At 46.3% G+C, this 17,462-nt stretch overlaps 1 protein-coding gene across 10 annotated transcripts in view; it reads right to left on the bottom strand.

Annotated features, from left to right (window-relative positions):
• Positions 1-4,378: 4,378 nt before the first annotated feature.
• ATP7B (ATPase copper transporting beta) overlaps positions 4,379-17,462 on the bottom strand; it is a 49,168-nt gene continuing 36,084 nt past the window's right edge. For all 10 annotated transcript variants that reach the window (XM_083435275.1, XM_083435279.1, XM_083435281.1 and 7 more), the window contains 9 exons: positions 16,660-16,854; positions 15,638-15,823; positions 13,821-14,019; positions 10,205-10,351; positions 9,849-9,991; positions 9,206-9,409; positions 8,964-9,081; positions 6,630-6,732; positions 4,379-5,301 (listed from right to left, as the gene is read on the bottom strand). In XM_083435275.1, the coding sequence (XP_083291401.1) occupies positions 5,034-5,301; positions 6,630-6,732; positions 8,964-9,081; positions 9,206-9,409; positions 9,849-9,991; positions 10,205-10,351; positions 13,821-14,019; positions 15,638-15,823; positions 16,660-16,854 (1,563 nt within the window). In that variant the 3' untranslated portion in view covers positions 4,379-5,033. The remainder of the gene's footprint in view (positions 5,302-6,629; positions 6,733-8,963; positions 9,082-9,205; positions 9,410-9,848; positions 9,992-10,204; positions 10,352-13,820; positions 14,020-15,637; positions 15,824-16,659; positions 16,855-17,462) is intronic.

Genomic DNA, 17,462 nt, shown 5'->3' with positions numbered 1-17,462 from the left:
TTTCCCTTAGGACGTCCCTATTTTCATCAGAGAGATGTTGGAGGGTACGGAGTTATGCAACTCCCGAGCCAAGGAGGTAAGTAACTATTAAACCTTTAGAAGACATCTGAAGGCAGCCTTGTATAGAGAAGTTTTTTTTAATGTTTAATGTTTTTGTATATGTTAGAATCCGCTCAGAGTGGCTGGGGCAACCCAGTTAGATGGGTGGGCTAACAACAAGAAGAGTTGCATTGTTCTTGTTTAGTCATGTCCGACTCTTCGTGACCCCCTGGACCAGAGCACGCCAGGCACTCTTGTCTTCCACTGCCTCCCGCTGTTTGGTCAAACTCATGCTGGTAGCTTCGAGAACACTGTCCAACCATCTCGTCCTCTGCCGCCCCCTGCCGTGCCCTCCATCTTTCTCAACATTAGGGTCTTTTCCAGGGAGTCTTCTCTTCTCATGAGGTGGCCAAAGTATTGGAGCCTCAGCTTCAGGATCTGTCCTTCCAGTGAGCACTCAGGGCTGATTTCCTTCAGAATGGAGAGGCTTGATCTTCTTGCAGTCCATGGGACTCTCAAGAGTCTCCTCCAGCACCATAATTCAAAAGCATCAATTCTTCGGCGATCAGCCTTCTTTACGGTCCCTTTCATGGTTCACTGCCTTGCCATGACGAAGGGGCCTGAATAACTAAGAGAAGCTATGAGCTATGCCATGCATAGAGGGACAGGTCATAGTGGAGAGTTTTGACTAAACGTGATCCACCTGGAGCAGGAACCGGCAAGCCACTCCAGTATCCCTGCCAAGAAAACCCCATGGACAAAGACAACAGGCATATAAAAAAGAGTTACATAGGATGTCCCTATTTTCATTGGAGAAATGTTGGGAGGGTATGCAAATATTTTAAATAAAGACACAACCTGGAGGAATTTGTTTGTCAAATGCAGCACTGTGCATCCTCTCCAATGCCAGTATCCTGCAGCCCGGACTGCCACAGCTGATTGGTGCAGACTGATGACCTTTCAAGTTCCTTCCTGCTCTGATTTTATGACAGCCTTGAAGCAAAGGCCTAGGAACACTGTCAGTCTTGATGTCATGTAATTGCGCACTCAGTTGTGCAAGCCTTCTCCTTCCACCCCCATAATTTTACTACTATACAAAAGAGAGGTGGAGGAGAGAGAAGGTAGAGGTAGGCTGTTGGCATCCCCTCCCCCCAAACAAGATGTATCATTGTATAATCACTATAATTAAGTTGTCTCTGTTCTCTGTTATAACGGTATGACAGTAGGTATTTAATAAGCCAGTTTCCATCAAAAAGCCTCTCTCTATCTTTTCAAAATCCCAGCTGCATTGCAGAGACCTTTAAATAGCACACACTAATTCAGAAGGAACAATTTGTGCCAGGAACCAGAATCCCACCCCGGAAAGAGGGATGCACAGGCTTCTAGCATGGATGCCCCCAGGACAGGTTGCATCTGCCCAAGCTTGTCAGGGTTGCATGCTGAGTTCACACCATGATCCCCATCAGTGTTTCAGCACTGCATGATCTGGCGTCCCCAGCCTCTTATCAAGCAACACCACACCAATCAGTACTTGTGCACAACCACGTTTTTGCATGGTCTACGCACTAGAGCCATTTAAAAACAAAACAAAACAGGCATCTGACTGGTCCAGAGGACCACTGAACCTGACAAACAGAAGTGCACTGTAGAGGTGTGGTGGCAGTAGCAGCAGTCTATTGAATTAAGAGCCCAAACCCTCACAGGTGCCTTCTCCATGGCTTCTGGAGAACCAACTGCCTCTCCAGTCTAATGGTGTAGGGAACACACCAGATAGGAGGGCATCAAGAGAAGGCAGGGCCACTATCTTTTTTTAAAAAATATTTTTTATTAACAGACCAATCAAATCACATAAATTCCGAATTACAGAGCCTAATTTTAATTTTTTGTTGGGGGTACCCATATTTCAAGTTCCGAAAGGGATCCAATCCTCTTGTTGCTGCTGCTTTAAAAGTCCACAAATCTGTCCAAATAATGTTCACAATTCTGTCCAATCCTTTCTTGCTGTTTTCCACATCTCTTCTAGTTGTTTTCATATATTTTTCCTTTCTCTTTGTCTTTGTGGCCTCTGATAGTCTCCATAAGCAGGTTGAAACAAATTTGTATTCCTGTGTGGATTTTTCCGTTCGTCCAAGGGTCATATTTCAAACAGCTACCATATTTCATTGCTTCCATAAAGAAAAACATTCTTGCTGTCTACTCATTAACTTTTCACAGGTCTGTCCCTCTTTCTCAGTCCTTGAGGTGGTTCTATCAGGAATCCAATATGAAAACAAAGCTTCCTCCTCCCAATCCTGAATCTTTCGACAGGACCTGTCAAAATGGTGACTCCCTTTTTGTTGCTGCGCCATCAAAAGCCCTTGTTCTTTTTCTCGATCTCACAAGCCAAACTTTTGGTAGTAAATCATTTCCACACAGTTTTTAATCATCCTGCTTAGGTCGGTTATGCGACGCTTCTTTTTGGGGAGGGGTTATTGATTAATCACATAGAAGAAAAGAAAAAAAAGTCGTCCCCCCCTCCAGTCCCGCTCCAGCATACTAAACCTGGTGTATTTTCTTCATGTTGTATTCCATTTAATTATTTCACAGAGGTCACTTCAGTTACCAGTCTTCACTCCCGTTCTTCACTTGAAATATGTGCATTTGCTTCTTTTCCAATTATATATTTCGAGCTGATGCAAACCAGTGTGCGATTCTGAAGCACTATTTCTGGGTTATCGGAGTCTGTAATCTGAAGCGTATGCCACTGTAGAGTTCTTCCTAGCAAAAGTGCGACATGAAAAGGACGAGCTTTTTTTTTTTCCAGACAGTAAGAGACAGAAAAAGTCACAGGAGGTCAGGTCCCCTTAGTTCCTCCTGGGGAACAGTGAACTGTTCTCTTTGGAAGAAGCAGAGCATTGCCCTCCATGTGATGGGACTGAATTGTCTGCAGTGGGGAGCATACTTGACTTGTGGAGGCTCCCCACACGGTTTAGAATGCTGTGCGATCAAGGTCCTAAATTGTGCGAGGAGCCTCCATGCTGTAGGTGTTCAGCCCCACAACATGAGAAGCATGACTGTGAAGGGACAGAGGGGATGGGAGGAAGCAAAGTTCTGGCCTCCTCCTCCCCTGCCCCATGTGACGGGAAGAATATGAATAGGGCTCTAAATTCTGTAGTGAGCCTGACTGGGAGTTTCAGAGGAGATTAGAGAGAGAGGAATTCTCTCTCATCAACACAGTTATACCAACTCATTATAGTGAAGATCCTAATGGCAATACATTGGCTTAAAAACTTTAACCAAATCATGCCTTTCTAAGGTTTGGGAGACACTTGATTCTGAAAAAAAAACAACACATATTGTTTAAATCTACCATATGCAAAAACATCTTGGATTACTGGACAGAATAGCTTGAAATAACAATCCATCCAGTTCAGCGATATGGAGACTTGCAAATAATGATGTAAGAACCAAATTAAATTAAGAAGGAATCCACTCCCTCCCCCATTTGCATTTATTTATTAGTCTCTACAGTGCAGTACAGGGGGACGCGGGTGGCGCTGTGGGTAAAACCTCAGTGCCTAGGGCTTGCCGATCGCATGGTCGGCAGTTCGAATCCCCACGGCGGGGTGAGCTCCCGTCGTTCGGTCCCAGCTCCTGCCCACCTAGCAGTTCGAAAGCACCCCTAAGTGCAAGTAGATAAATAGGTACCGCTTTATAGCGGGAAGGTAAACGGCGTTTCCGTGTGCTGCGCTGGTGCTGGCTCACTAGAGCAGCTTCGTCACGCTGGCCACGTGACCCGGAAGTGTCTCCGGACAGCACTGGCCCCCGGCCTCTTAAGTGATTTGGGCGCACAACCCTAGAGTCGGACACGACTGGCCCGTACGGGCAGGGGTACCTTTACCTTACACTGCATTTATCTTTCAGTTTGGTACTCTCGGCTCCCTTGTGAGCACTTTGAAATACTGTTCAAATTAAAATATGGGCTTGCTTTCAACACATGGGAGATTGCTCTCATTCTAAAAGCAACAGCTAGAAATTTCTCTAGTATGGTAGCGAGGGCAAGGTTCAGCAGTTTAGGAGATCACAGCATCACATTGTATTTCACTGTTCATGTTGTGAATGCTCAGGATCTGTTCTCTGAAGCACACAAACCTTTTATTTTTGTAAGGTGCAGGCTAAATGTGGCGCTTGGGATTCAGCACTAATAAATGGAGTCAAAACTGTCGTGACAGCAACTTCTGGTGCGCTGGAAAAATCCATTCCGCATTACAATGGGAGTAGACAGCAGGGTTTGCAGTTGCTCTTGTGTAAGACTAAGTAACAAGTTAAAACAGTTGAAATAGAAATTAAACCATAGCTTACATTACACAAAATCGATTTAATGCTGTTTTGTTTATAACACACACGTAACCTGCAAATTAAGTGAGGGCCTTTGTTCTTGCAGACACCAGTCTTCCCCATTTCACAAAATCCTGTTTTCTGCTATTGAGATGTGGAGCAGGCTTAGGGAAGCTGTGGTCACCCCGCAGGTTGCTGGACTCTATCTGCCATCATCCCTGATCATTGTCTACGCTAGCCAGGGCTGACGGGAGCAACACATCCCCTACCATGGATGTAAAATCTTCCTGGTCAGTTATCTCAAGTGAAACAATCAACATTCTGATCCCAGTTAGCCTGCCTCCAGTTTCTGTTTTGGTCACTTTTCATGTCTAAAATTGGTCTATGTAAAATATTCTTGTGTCACATTTAGGACACATTTATACAGTGTGTAAAAAGCCTGGATGTTCCGCCCTAAATCTTTCTGTTCACACTTTGGTTACGCCATGCCATGACTGAGAGATCCAAGAGGTAACTCAGCCACCAGGATCCGATCAAGGCAGTCTCCTCCATGCCCAGCACAAACTGCAGGCGTTCTGGAAGCAGACTGGAAGGATCCCAAGTCTTCCTGTGAAAGAGTCACAAGATAAAGTAGTCCTGGCCCGAACATTGTGGCTCAGCTGGAGAAGGTGGCACTCTTAGATGTAGTGGTCTTCATCTTGATGGTTCGTGAGCAAGGACCACTGGTCTGCTTCATTCTCTAGGAAATTCCCCAAGTGTCTTGGCTGTCTGTCTGATGTCAGGGAACAAAGAGATACTTGACTGATATCATCCCGAGCAGCTGGTCGGGGAAGGTCTCGTCTCCTATCGTCCATTCCGATGTGGACACTGACTTGGGAAGGAGTCAATGGCTTCATGCAGCCTTGAGCCTGTGCTTCGTATCTTTCCATGTCGGTTTTTTTGTAGCTAAGGAAAGACAAAACACAGAATTCCAAATGTCAGAGGCTCACGCAGAGAAATGGCAGTTTTGCTTGTCAACGGCCATGCCTTTTGTTTAAAGGGACATCTATACTGAAATGGAACCAGGATTAGCTTTGCTTCCTTTATTTACAGAGGGCAACAAAGCTCTCCTTCGTAAGAATATGATAAACCCCTTCCTTGCGGCAACCTGCACAGAGCCAGGGTTACATTGGAAGGATGCAGACTGATGCATCACTCGCAAGTGGTGTGCTAGGATATGGTGCTTGACTTTGGCTGATAAACTTACATGATGAGTGGAGGGGGGAAAAAACTTTTAACGCTATTGGTTTATATGTCTTTAATCCACTTCCTGGGAGGGTTTGGGACCTGGCCACGCAACTCATACATCTTTTTGGCTTGGTTATTTAGTTTAACATGCTAACTATTATTTTCTGCTTTATACACGCCGCGACTATAATTTTGCTTTGGACCCAGTGATCGATACTCATTATGCGTTGTTTGCATTGCTCCATGTTATTGATAATAAAAATTATCTTATATAAAAAGGGACAGTAATTATTTTTTACAGGGGGCTGTATAATAATCAATATAGTCAATAGAAATGTAAACTAAAGCATTAGTATGTATTGTTTTTGCAGTGATGAAGTGCCTGGCCAGGTGGACTGCAGTTCCTGCCATACAGATTATTTACAATGCTGCTCAGCCCTGCCCAAAGTGGTCTGCCAGGACAGGATCCAGGGATGTTCTGGAGAAATGAAATGGTAGCAACTGCAGTGCTCTTCTCAGCACGGGAATGAGTGCTGTTGCCAGTCCCCAACCCATCTGTCCCTCCTGCCTGCCCCTCTGTTCCCTGGTAAACTACTGTATTTTTCACTCTATAAGACGCACCAGACCACAAGACGCACCTAGTTTTTGGAGGAGGAAAACAAGAAAAAAAATATTCTGAATCTCAGAAGCCAGAACAGCAAGAGGGATCGCTGCACAGTGAAAGCAGCAATCCCTCTTGCTGTTCTGGCTTCTGGGATAGCTGCGCAGCCTGCATTCGCTCCATAAGACGTACACACATTTACCCTTGCTTTTTAGGAGGGAAAAAGTGAGTCTTATAGAGCAAAAAATACGGTAATTTCGGCAGGGTGCTTTGCGGCATTTCATTCAGGACCTCCTCAAACCTGGTGCCAGCCCCACCCATCACCAATGGCTTAGAACTCTTCACCTTTAGAGAAGCTACGTACAAAGTTCTGTTTAGGTGCACTTAGAACACACAAGTTGGCTGTAGCTCTCAACGCCATGAGGAAATCAATGGGAAGACCTACCATTTTAGCTGCAGGGAAGAGAGCAGCACAGACACAGAAGATGCCGCCATTGCTGCTGATCCCATCCATGGTTGTAGCACAATCCCAAGTGGCAGAAATACTCCTAATACAAACACACATATGTGACGTTAACATATGAGAGTGCTGGAGGTGAAATAGTTAAACAAGTTACCCAATCAGAACCCAGGGGGGTGGAGTCAGAGGGGCTATAAAACCAGCTCTGGGAGGGGCGAAGGAGGAGTTTGTTGGGAGTTGGGTGGTTGGTTGGAGTGGGAGTGAATTGGGATAGAGTCTGGGGGTAGGTTGAGTTAGTGTAGCGAAATAAGCTGAGTCAGGAACAGTTAGGGGCTAGGAAGACAAGTAAATATCTGAGAGGTGGTTTAGTGAGTGAGAGCAGGTAGCGGAAGTTATAGGTCTGGATAGGCACCCCATGATTGTAATTGACCGATACCGTTTATGAAACCACACGCTTCTTAAACTGCAATAAATAAACAGAAGTTGATGTTCCAATTTAACCCTGACTGGACTCAGTATTGTACCAGGTAGGGCCTGGGTAGTGGCAGCGAGAAATAAAGTGGTGGCACAGGGATCAATAGACGGTGAAACGTCCGGCGACCCTGTGTGATCGCATAGAACTCACATAGAACCTCTTGTTCACACATATATAACTGTAAATAATTGTAAGCCAAGTCAATTTAACAGTTAAACGGAACCCCTCGCCAGCTCTCTGCCTTCTCAAAACTAAGTTCCAGTTTGAAAGGAGACGTATTGCTTCCCCTCCTCTCCACCACACAAACTAGTTGCCTGTCTTCTGCTTGACACGCTCCAGGAAAACTCAGAGCAGAAAGGGCTAAAAAGGTTGGGATGAGGCTGTTACAGAGGATCTCAAAAGATGCAGATGGGCAAAGCAGTCTTTCTTCCCAAATTACATAGCAACAAGAGGGAGATGCTGAGGTGTAAGTTCCCTCACTTCCACTTATCTCCCTACTACCCCTACCGCCATTTTTGGACAGTCCTGCTTCCCATTGATAAGAGATTATGGACATAAAGTCACCATGAGATAGAATATGTTACCTTTTGTGAGTAGGCTACAGAATCCCAGTTCTCCTACTTTTAAGCTATCAACCAAACAGCTTCATCCCCTACTCGCCCTTCACCACCCCAGATGTCAGAAAACCATTGTAACTAATTAAAATTATCAGTAGGATTGGAATAACACTTGTAGTTCAACGTTGAATTTGGGGTAGGGTATAATGGAGATTTAAAAGATTTTGATTAGTAGACAAAATGATCCACAAAGGGGAGGAGGGAAGTTCAGGGGATTCTTTGGAATTCTCTTTTTATGTTGATTGTTTGATAATTGTTAAAATCTGAAAAACTATATATATATGTGTGTGTGTGTGTGTGTATATATGTATATGTATGTGTGTATATATGTGTGTGTGTGTGTGTGTGTGTGTGTGTGTATATGTCAGGGAACTGCCATCAGTGCTGGAGGGAGAGAGCAAAATCCAGAGGGATTCCAGAGAGCGTCCCGGGATTGGGAGAGGCAGCCCATCTTCTGGGGAAGAGAATCAGCGTAGCACCAGTGGAGAAGGGGGACAGATGGGGGAAGCGGCGAGGCGGTCCCTTGACTCCTTGCCTGGGACCAGCGGGGAGAGTACGGGTCCTCTGTTGCCCACGCCCTCCTTGCACAGAAGGCTTTCACGCAGAGAGAGTAGGAGGAGACTAGGCGTCAAAGAGCTTCTTTGCTGGAAGAAGTTTAAGAAATGCCCACTGACGGATTCTGCCAGCGATTGAGTCAGCCACGGGTGAGTGGCTGTCCGGACAGAAAAGGTTCACTTAGGCAACCCAGCCAGGTGTTTGCACCCAGCCGGGGAGATAAGCACCGGCTTACGCACGAGCAACCCCTAGAACCATTACAATATATATATATATATATATATATATATATATATATATATATATATATATACCGTATTTTTTGCTCTATAAGACCCATTTTTCCCTCCTAAAAAGTAAGGGGAAATGTGTGTGCGTCTTATGGAGCGAATGCAGGCTGCGCAACTATCCAGAAGCCAGAACAGCAAGAGGGATTGCTGCTTTCACTGCGCAGCGATCCCTCTTGCTGTTCTGGTTTCTGAGATTCAGAATAATTTTTTTCTTGTTTTCCTCCTCCAAAAACTAGGTGCGTCTTGTGGTCTGGTGCATCTTATAGAGCGAAAAATACGGTATATATATATATATATATATATATATATATATATACACACACACACACATATATATATACATATATATATATATGAGAAAACCATCGTAACAGTAGCTTACCTGCAGCTATAGGTATGCCAAGGAGGTTGTATATTAAGGCCAGGATGAGATTTATCCGTATCCTTTTCACTGTTCTCTTGGATAGGCGGATACTTGTGACAACATCCATTAAGTCATTCTGCACCAAAAAGAATCAGGGACATATTTTTTCCCCCTAAAGAGCAAACGCAACCCCAAACTTCTGAACACGTCCCAGGAAACCTCCCCACACCACCATGCTGTTTTACGCAAAGTCAGCTCACACGAATAAGAACCACATCTGCGGCTTCGATGGCAACATCTGTGCCCGTTCCAATCGCAATGCCAACATCAGCCCTTGCCAAAGCCGGAGAGTCGTTGACTCCATCTCCCACCATGGCAACTCTCTTCCCTTCTGTTTGGAGCTCCTGGACTTTGGCTACTTTGTGAGATGGAAGAACTTCAGCAAAGACTTTGCTGATCCCAACCTATATGCAGAAAGATGCTTTCTGTTAGTATGAATTAGACAACTTGTTCAGCACAAAGGCCCATGTCTGTTTCGCTCTTGTGAATGAACAGATAAACACCCCTTTTAGACCACCAGTGTTCCCAGGTTGTCGCTATTTGCAGGTAGGATTCAATCTCGTACCAGCAAATTTGGGTTGCACGATTCAAGTTGAGTTGGGGCTGTTGCACAATAAACCCACTCGGCCCCTGCAGCAGACTCTTTTTTTTTTTGCAATAAGGGACAAGAAAAGTGTGGGATAACAACTGCTTGGTGCAATGTGGTCTAAGCTTCTCACAAACCAATCAGAACGAATGCTGACTAAAATAGCAGATATCCAGCCTCCCTGCAAGCTTCATGCAAAACCATCATCATCAAGATAAATGTTCAACAGATGTCTGTAAGTGACCCGGAAAGCATACCTGTGTTGCAATTGCTTTGGCAGTTTTCCTGTTATCTCCTGTAATAAGCACCACATCCACTCCCATATTTTGCAGTATGTGCACAGCTAGAGCTGCCTCTGGCTTGACTGTGTCTGCTATCGCAATCATGCCACAAAGTGAGCCTGCAGAAGAAAAGACTCTTGTATATTCAGCCAGCGACAACCTCTTATTCCTCCCAATTTTCATCTCTAGCTCTGGAACTGAGAGACATCCCACTGGTGCTGCTTTGGCCATCCTCGTCCTGCAGCCCCTCCACCCTCTCCTCCCCACAACCTGCAGCAGAGCTGGATGCCACTTGGCCAGGCAGCGAAAGTGTGTCTAAATGCATAGAGTACCATCTATGGCCACCAGTATAGCCGTATGTCCTTTCGTTTCATGGCCGGTCATTGCCTCGTGAACATCCCTGGAGATGTGCAAGCCGTTCCGTCTCATCCACTCCCGGTTCCCGATCAACACAGAGTAAGTCACAGGCGCTGCGGCATCTGCCAGGCACAGAAATTGGACGGCATGAAAACTTAACAGTGCAAAAGGGTTCCAAAATTACAGGGAAGGACTCCTTTGAGAACAGCATGTTGTCCCACGCTACCTGTTGTAATAGGTACCAGACACAACTCTCCCCTGCTGTAAGAGTGGCAAGAACTAGGACTGGCTGACTGACAATACAACAGTTACCTTGTGCCTATCATACACTTAAGACATTTGGAAAATTATAGCATGCGGAAGACAGATTTGTAGGGCATCTTTTCACAGACTGACAGAATCCAAAACACACAGATGCCCTGTTTTTAAGGCAGTGGGGGGAAACACACACACACACAAACACACACACACCACATTCCCCAAACTTCTTTGATGAGGCATGCAAGTCACCAAATCCCTACAAAGAGGCTTGTTTTCACCACACGTCTGCTCTCTTATCCAATTTTGATGCCAGCAAATGTGGAGAAGGTATAAAGAACAGGCCCCGCAGAGTGAAAGGGTGGGGAAGACATCATCTGCTATCCGAACTAGACTTTAAATGTCAACGCAAAAACCTTATCAGCATAAATCAGATTGTCTGACCAAAACTGACTCACATGTCAGTTTTTATCCTGGATTTCTTGGAATCTCCCAACAGCTTACAAATATCAGTCAACAGCTTCTACACACACACACACACACACACACTTTTATTTGTATGCAGCCTCTCTACAGTTCAAACCATGCTCAAGGCAGCTTACAACATGGTAAAAAATACATAACTACAACGTAACAAAAGTTTTTTTAAAAAAAGGTAAAGGACCCCTGACAGTTAAGTCCAGTTGCGAACAATTCTGGGATTGTGGCACTCGTCTCGCTCTATAGGCCAAGGGAGCCAACACTTGTCCGCAGACAGCTTCTGGGTCATGTGGCCAGCATGATTAAGCCGCTTCTGGCGAACCAGAGCAGCACACAGAAACGCCGTTTACCTTCCCGCTGGAACGGTACCTATTTATCTACTTGCACTTTGACATGCTTTCGAACTGCTAGGTTGGCAGGATCAGGGACTGAGCAACGGGAGCTCACCCCATCACGGGGATTCGAACCGCCGACCTTCCTATCGGCAAGTCCTAGGCTCAGAGGTTTAACCCAGAGCGCCACCCGCGTCTGCGTACTTCTGAGTAGGAATGCATATATAATTGCTCTGTCAGAGGTAGACCCTGAGAGGCATATGACTTAAAGGTAAAAAGAAAATGCACACATCAAAAAGTAACCAGCAGAATAAATGTTGCCCTCTGTCTTGAAATTACACCACAGCGCCACCCATGTCCCTTATAACAAAAGTATTCATATGCGATAAATAAAACATTACAAAAGACAATACTAAACGGAACAATTTCTGCAGAAATCACAACAAAATCTAAAATAAAGATACAAAAAACCCCCAGCAACAACAGCAGCCCCCCAAACAACACCCCAGCTTACCGTATTTTTCGCCCTATAGGACGCACTTTTTCCCCTCCCAAAATGAAGGGGAAATGTGTGTGCGTCCTATGGGGCGAATGCAGGCTTTCGCTGAAGCCTGGAGAGTGAGAGGGGTCGGTGTGCACCAACCCCTCTCGCTCTCCAGGCTTCAGGAGAGCCCCAGAGCCAGCCCCACAAGGTCGGGGGACAGAGGGAGGCGGAACGCCGCCATCCCGCTGTCTCTCGAAGTGGTTTGGAGGCTGATGGCGGGGAGACCCCGCTGCCTGCCCCACAAGCTCCAGGGACAGCTGGGAGGCGCAGCGCGTCTTCCCGCTGTCCCCGGACCTGATCTGAAGGTGGGCGGCGGGGAGAAGAGCGCTTCTCCCCGCTGCCGGCCCCACAAGCGCCTGGGGGGGAAATAATTTTTTTTCTTTATTTCCCCCCCAAAAAACATGGTGCGTCCTATGGGCCGGTGTATCCTATGGGGCGAAAAATACGGTAAATGTCTGTTCAGCAGCTGCAGCTTCTGTAGCTGGAGTCTGCCAGGACCCTGCCTTCCCAGGCCAGGTGGAAAAGGCCTTCAAGGCAAGGGTGCAGGTCTTCCAGGGCTCACAGCCAAGAAGTACAAGGAACCTGACAAGATGGAAATGAGTTAAAACTATAAAATCGGCCTGTGATGCTTCAGATGTTTTTGGACACCAGCTTCCATCAGCCCTAGTGGACAGCATGGATAATGGTCAGGGATTGCTGAAGTCAAAAGGGGACTGACAGATTTTCGCTTCCTCCAGTCTCTCCTGCCCACCTATTCTCTCCCTAGACAGTTCAAGCTGGAGCATTTCTGCACAATGGACAAGGCAGAATAAGGAAGACATTTCTGGGACAAACCACACTGCTCAGTTTTGGGGCATATGCTGTTGGGATACTGCCAGGGAGACAAAGTCCATCATGACTCCACGTCGTCTCCGGACGTCCATCGACCTCCCGTAGGCACGCAGTATCAGCAATTAGCGACACGAGCTCCAGAAATAGCTTGCCACATTCCAGAGCCGATGCACGCTCTATCAGCAGATAATGCACAGCGAAAGATGCACTCAGGAGAGCATTATTTACAAGTTTATTCAGCATTGATCAGAAAAAAGAAAACATGACTGCCTGCTTCAGTGTTCCGGCACAGAGAGAGAGACGAAAGCAAAGACACAACAGAAACATCCTGTGAAACAGGAAATGCGCAGGCTGTGACACAAACATCCTGCTCCCTTTTAAGGTGGAACGGAAATATCCTAACATATGCAAGCTGGAAACAATCTGATTTGGTACAAGACAGTTTCTGACGTTTCTAAATACAGTGGTACCTCGAGTTACAAACGCCTCGTTACAAACGCTTCAGGTTACAAACTCCGCTAACCTGGAAGAGTTACCTCAAGCTGAGAACTTTGCCCCAGGATGAGAACGGAAATTGTGTGCCAGTGGCACAGCAGCAGCAAGAGGCCCCATTAGCGAAAGCACGCCTCTAGTTAAGAGCAGTTTCAGGTTAAGAATGGACCTCCAGAACGAATTAAGTTCGTAACTAGAGGTACCACTGTATTGTATTTAGAAAAGTCAGCTGTGCTTTTGTGGTCTATAATTCAGATTAGGGCTACCCCACCTTCCTACTAATAATTGATTCTTATGCATTTCCTAGTAGTAGGATGCTACCCTAAGAAGCTTGATTAAGAATGCAACGAAGTCTACATTTTTGCTGAAGTTTCCTAAACACCAGTACTTGCAATTAAGACAAGGTGGTCACTCAAAATCCGAATGCTTCCTCGTCTCTTCTGCAATTCAACATTTCCCAGAGGCCAGTATCAACCAGAAGAAAGATGTTTTGCCTAGTCTTAAAATTTTGCACACAAAGCAGCTTAATGATTGCATTTATTATGTGCAACTAGGAACGTGGTCGAGATAAACACCCAATTGTCAGATCTTATCGGTTGAGGAACCATTCATTTAGCAACCTGCGGCTGTACCGATAGCTGCTATCGTACTTACCTTCCAGTTTGGGGATTGGGGCCTCTGAGTCTGGATCTGTAGGGCCTCTGCCAATGTCCCCAAGGTGAGGATTTGGCTGGCTCAAAAGCTGCTCCATCTCACCCACGACGACTTCAATACTGCCAACATTACAGCTTATTCCACACCCAGGGACTGCCTGAAAATCTTTGCAGTAGCCGAGGATCTCTCTGCCCAGCTCCTGCAAAATAAGGACAGTGGTACCTCTAGTTGCATTCTGCTCTTGTTTATTTCTGGGTTCACCACGTGCCCATGTGCAGAAGTGATATGTGCGCTTCGTACATGCGCAGAAGCACTCGATCACACTGCACACATGCGCGGAAGAGGAGCTGTAGTTGCAGACTTTTTGGGGTGCGAACAGCACCCTGAAACGGATTACAGTGGTGCCCCGCAAGACGAATGCCTCGCAAGACGGAAAACCCGCAAGACGAAAGGGTTTTCCGTCTGCAGAGGCGCTTCGCAAGACGAATTTCCCTATGGGCTTGCTTCGCAAGACGAAAAATGACGAAAAAATCAAATTTTTTTTTTTGCTCCAAAACCCCTTATTCTGAATCACTAAGCTGCTAAAAGCATTTTAGCAGCAAAACCGCTAATCCCCCCCCTAAAAAAGCCGTTTTTAGCCCTTTTTTAGCCAATAGCGCTAATAGCGCTACTCCGTCAATGGGCTTGCTTCGCAAGACGAAAAAACCGCAAGACGAAATGACTCCCGGAACGGATTCTTTTCGTCTTGCGAGGCACCACTGTACGTCCGCAACCAGAGGTGCCACTGTAGTTTTAAATGATACTGGGAAGAAGCAGAAAGTTGCACAAATGGAAAGACGTTCAAATTCTCTGTGCCAGTGTCCTGAGGACAAGGGCACCCATAACTCACCCCAATATCTGAAAACTGGTGACGTAACTTAAGATTCTCAGTACCATCAAACATAAACAATCCAAACTGTCCCAAATGTATGAGATATGAACCAGGCTGAGGGCCTTCTTGGTAGTGGCGCCGGCCCTGTGGAGGGCCCTCCCATCAGACGTCAAGGAGATGAGTAACTATGTAACCTTTACAATAAGGTTACCAGATGTCACCGTTTCCCGGGAACAGTCCCCGGATTTACAAATCAGTCCCCATACAAAATCCATTGAAGTTGAAAAGTGTCCCCAGATTCATTGGAAAAAATCTGGTAACCTTACTTTAGAAGACAAATGAAGGCAGCCCTGTATAGGGAAGCTTTTTAATGTTTTAATATTTTTTTAGATATGTTGGAAGCTGCCCAGAGTGGCTGGGGCAACCCAGAAGGGCGGGGTATAACGAACGAACGAAATCATCATCATCATCTTTACATTGCCAGTTACTGGATCTAACAATGACAAAAGTCTGTTGCATGCAAATGCAGAAATTCCCCTCAAAGCAGAGATTACTAAGTGTCAACTAGAGGTAAAAAGGTAAAGGACCCCTGGATGGTGAAGTCCAGTCAAAATTGACTATGGGGTGCAGCAATCATCTTGCTTTTCAGGCCGTGGGAGCCGGCGTTTTTCCACAGACAGCTTTCCAGGTCATGTGGCCAGCATGACTAAACTGCTTTTGATGCAACAGAATGCTGTGATGAGTGCCAGAGCACACAGAAACGCCGTTTACCTTCCCGCCACAGTGGTACCTATTTATCTACTTGCACTGGTGTGCTTTCGAAATGCTAGGTTGGTAGGAGCTGGGACAGAGCAACAGGAGATCACCCCTGTTGTGTGGATTCAAACTGCTGACCTTACGATCGGCAAGCCCAGGAGGTTCAGTGGTTTAGATCATAGTGTCATACCTCTTTGCAGTACTTAGTGACAGCCATTCCTAAAGGATGTTCGCTGCTGGCTTCTGCAGTGCCCACAACAGCAAGCACCTTCTTCAGAGACAAAGTAGCTCCTGCATCTCCTAGTAAGAGGACCCTCATGACTCTAGGAACTCCGTAAGTGATGGTCCCCGTTTTATCAAACATTACAGTCTGTACCTGCAAGAAATAAAGACACAGGTAGATTTTATTTGTATGCTGACCATAACACAAAGTTCCCTGGGTAGTTTGCCAGAAAAAATTAACAAAGATATAAAATTTAATCTAGAATCATACAATCAAAATTACCGTATTTTTTGCCCTATAGGACGCACTTTCCCCCCTCCAAAAATGGAGGGGAAATGTGTGTGTGTCCTATGGGGCAAATGCAGGCTTTCGCTGAAGCCTGGAGAGCGGGGGGGGGGGGGTCGGTGCTCACCGACCCCCTTGCTCTCCAGGCTTTAGGAAGCTCGGCGCAACCCCACCGGTCTCCCAAGGGCTGCGCAGAGCTGCCTGCATCCCCGGGCTTCGCGCAGCTCTGCGCAGCTGTAGGGAGACCGGCGCGAAGTCACGCCCGGCTCCCGAGGGTTGTGCAGAGCTGCCTGCATTCCAAAGCCTAGGGCGCGCTGAAGAGCGCACCCAGGCTTCGCGCAGCTCTCCGCAAGCCTGGGGAGACCGGCGCGACTTCCCGCCGGGCTCCCTAGGCTTGCGGATAGCAGGCTATTTTCGGGGCTGGGGTTCAGGGAAGCTCAGGCTTCCCCTGCGCCAGCCCCGTGCCTGGGGGGGGGGGAATTCTTTATTTCCCCCCCCCAAAAAACTAGGTGCGTCCTATGGGGCGGTGCGCCCTATGGGGCGAAAAATATGGTAAATAAATACAAGAACACAGCCCTAAAACACAGGGGCTTACTTCTGTGTCGACATCTATAGGACTGCACTGTAAATCTATCGATATTTGTTTCAAAAAGCAGCAGAAAGAGTTACGGCAGCAGGTGTGAGTTAGCAATGACAATATTAACCTTGTGTGCCATTTCCAGGGGTTTCCCACCTTTGATGAGAATACCGTTCTGGGCGGCAACTCCAGTGCCCACCATCACTGCGGTTGGGGTGGCCAGACCCAAGGAACAAGGGCACGCGATGCACAGGACGGTGATGGAGGTCTGAAAGGCGAAGCGCAGGACGACTTCAGTTTTCGAGACGTCTTTACTGTGATGCTAGGAGGGAAGCAAGAGGAGGTTGCTCACAAGGGAAATCTAGCGATATTAAAAAGAGTACGCATACAGCCGTGGCTGAAAACCAGCATACGCACACACTTAACTGCTGCCTGTACTGACAAATCACTATATTAATGCTTGAAAAGTTAATCCCTTTATTGATTACTACACATAGGGGAAACAAGCCTAGGCATCTCCCTACGTAATAACAGCTTTCACCACCCTTTGGAATGAGTTCAAATGCTCAGTTTATAGTTAGAAAGTATTCCTTATTTCTGATATTTAGATCTCCTTGTTTCCTCTTTGCCTTCAATTTCAGTTGCTCTGGGAAGCAGCTGCTCTTCTTTTTTATGTTGGCCTTTCAGGTATTTGAAGGCCATGCTTCCCCCACGTAATGCATGTCTAATCTAAACACGCCTAATCCTTACAGCTTTTCCACATTATATCTTATCTGGTGTGTTTGCTGCTGTCCTTGGCAGCCCAAGTTAGATCATAGGCTGGTGGTGACTAGCCCTGGGTCTTAACACAGTCTTTCGGCACAAACTATTTGGCCATGGCTAATCATTTTCAAATGATCCACACTGCAAAAATAATCAATTCTTTGCCAG

The sequence above is a fragment of the Podarcis tiliguerta genome (genome assembly GCF_965153285.1).
Source record: "Podarcis tiliguerta genome assembly, chromosome: 3".
In the NCBI taxonomy this organism is placed as follows: domain Eukaryota; kingdom Metazoa; phylum Chordata; class Lepidosauria; order Squamata; family Lacertidae; genus Podarcis; species Podarcis tiliguerta.
This window is presented reverse-complemented; position numbering and strand designations above follow the sequence as displayed.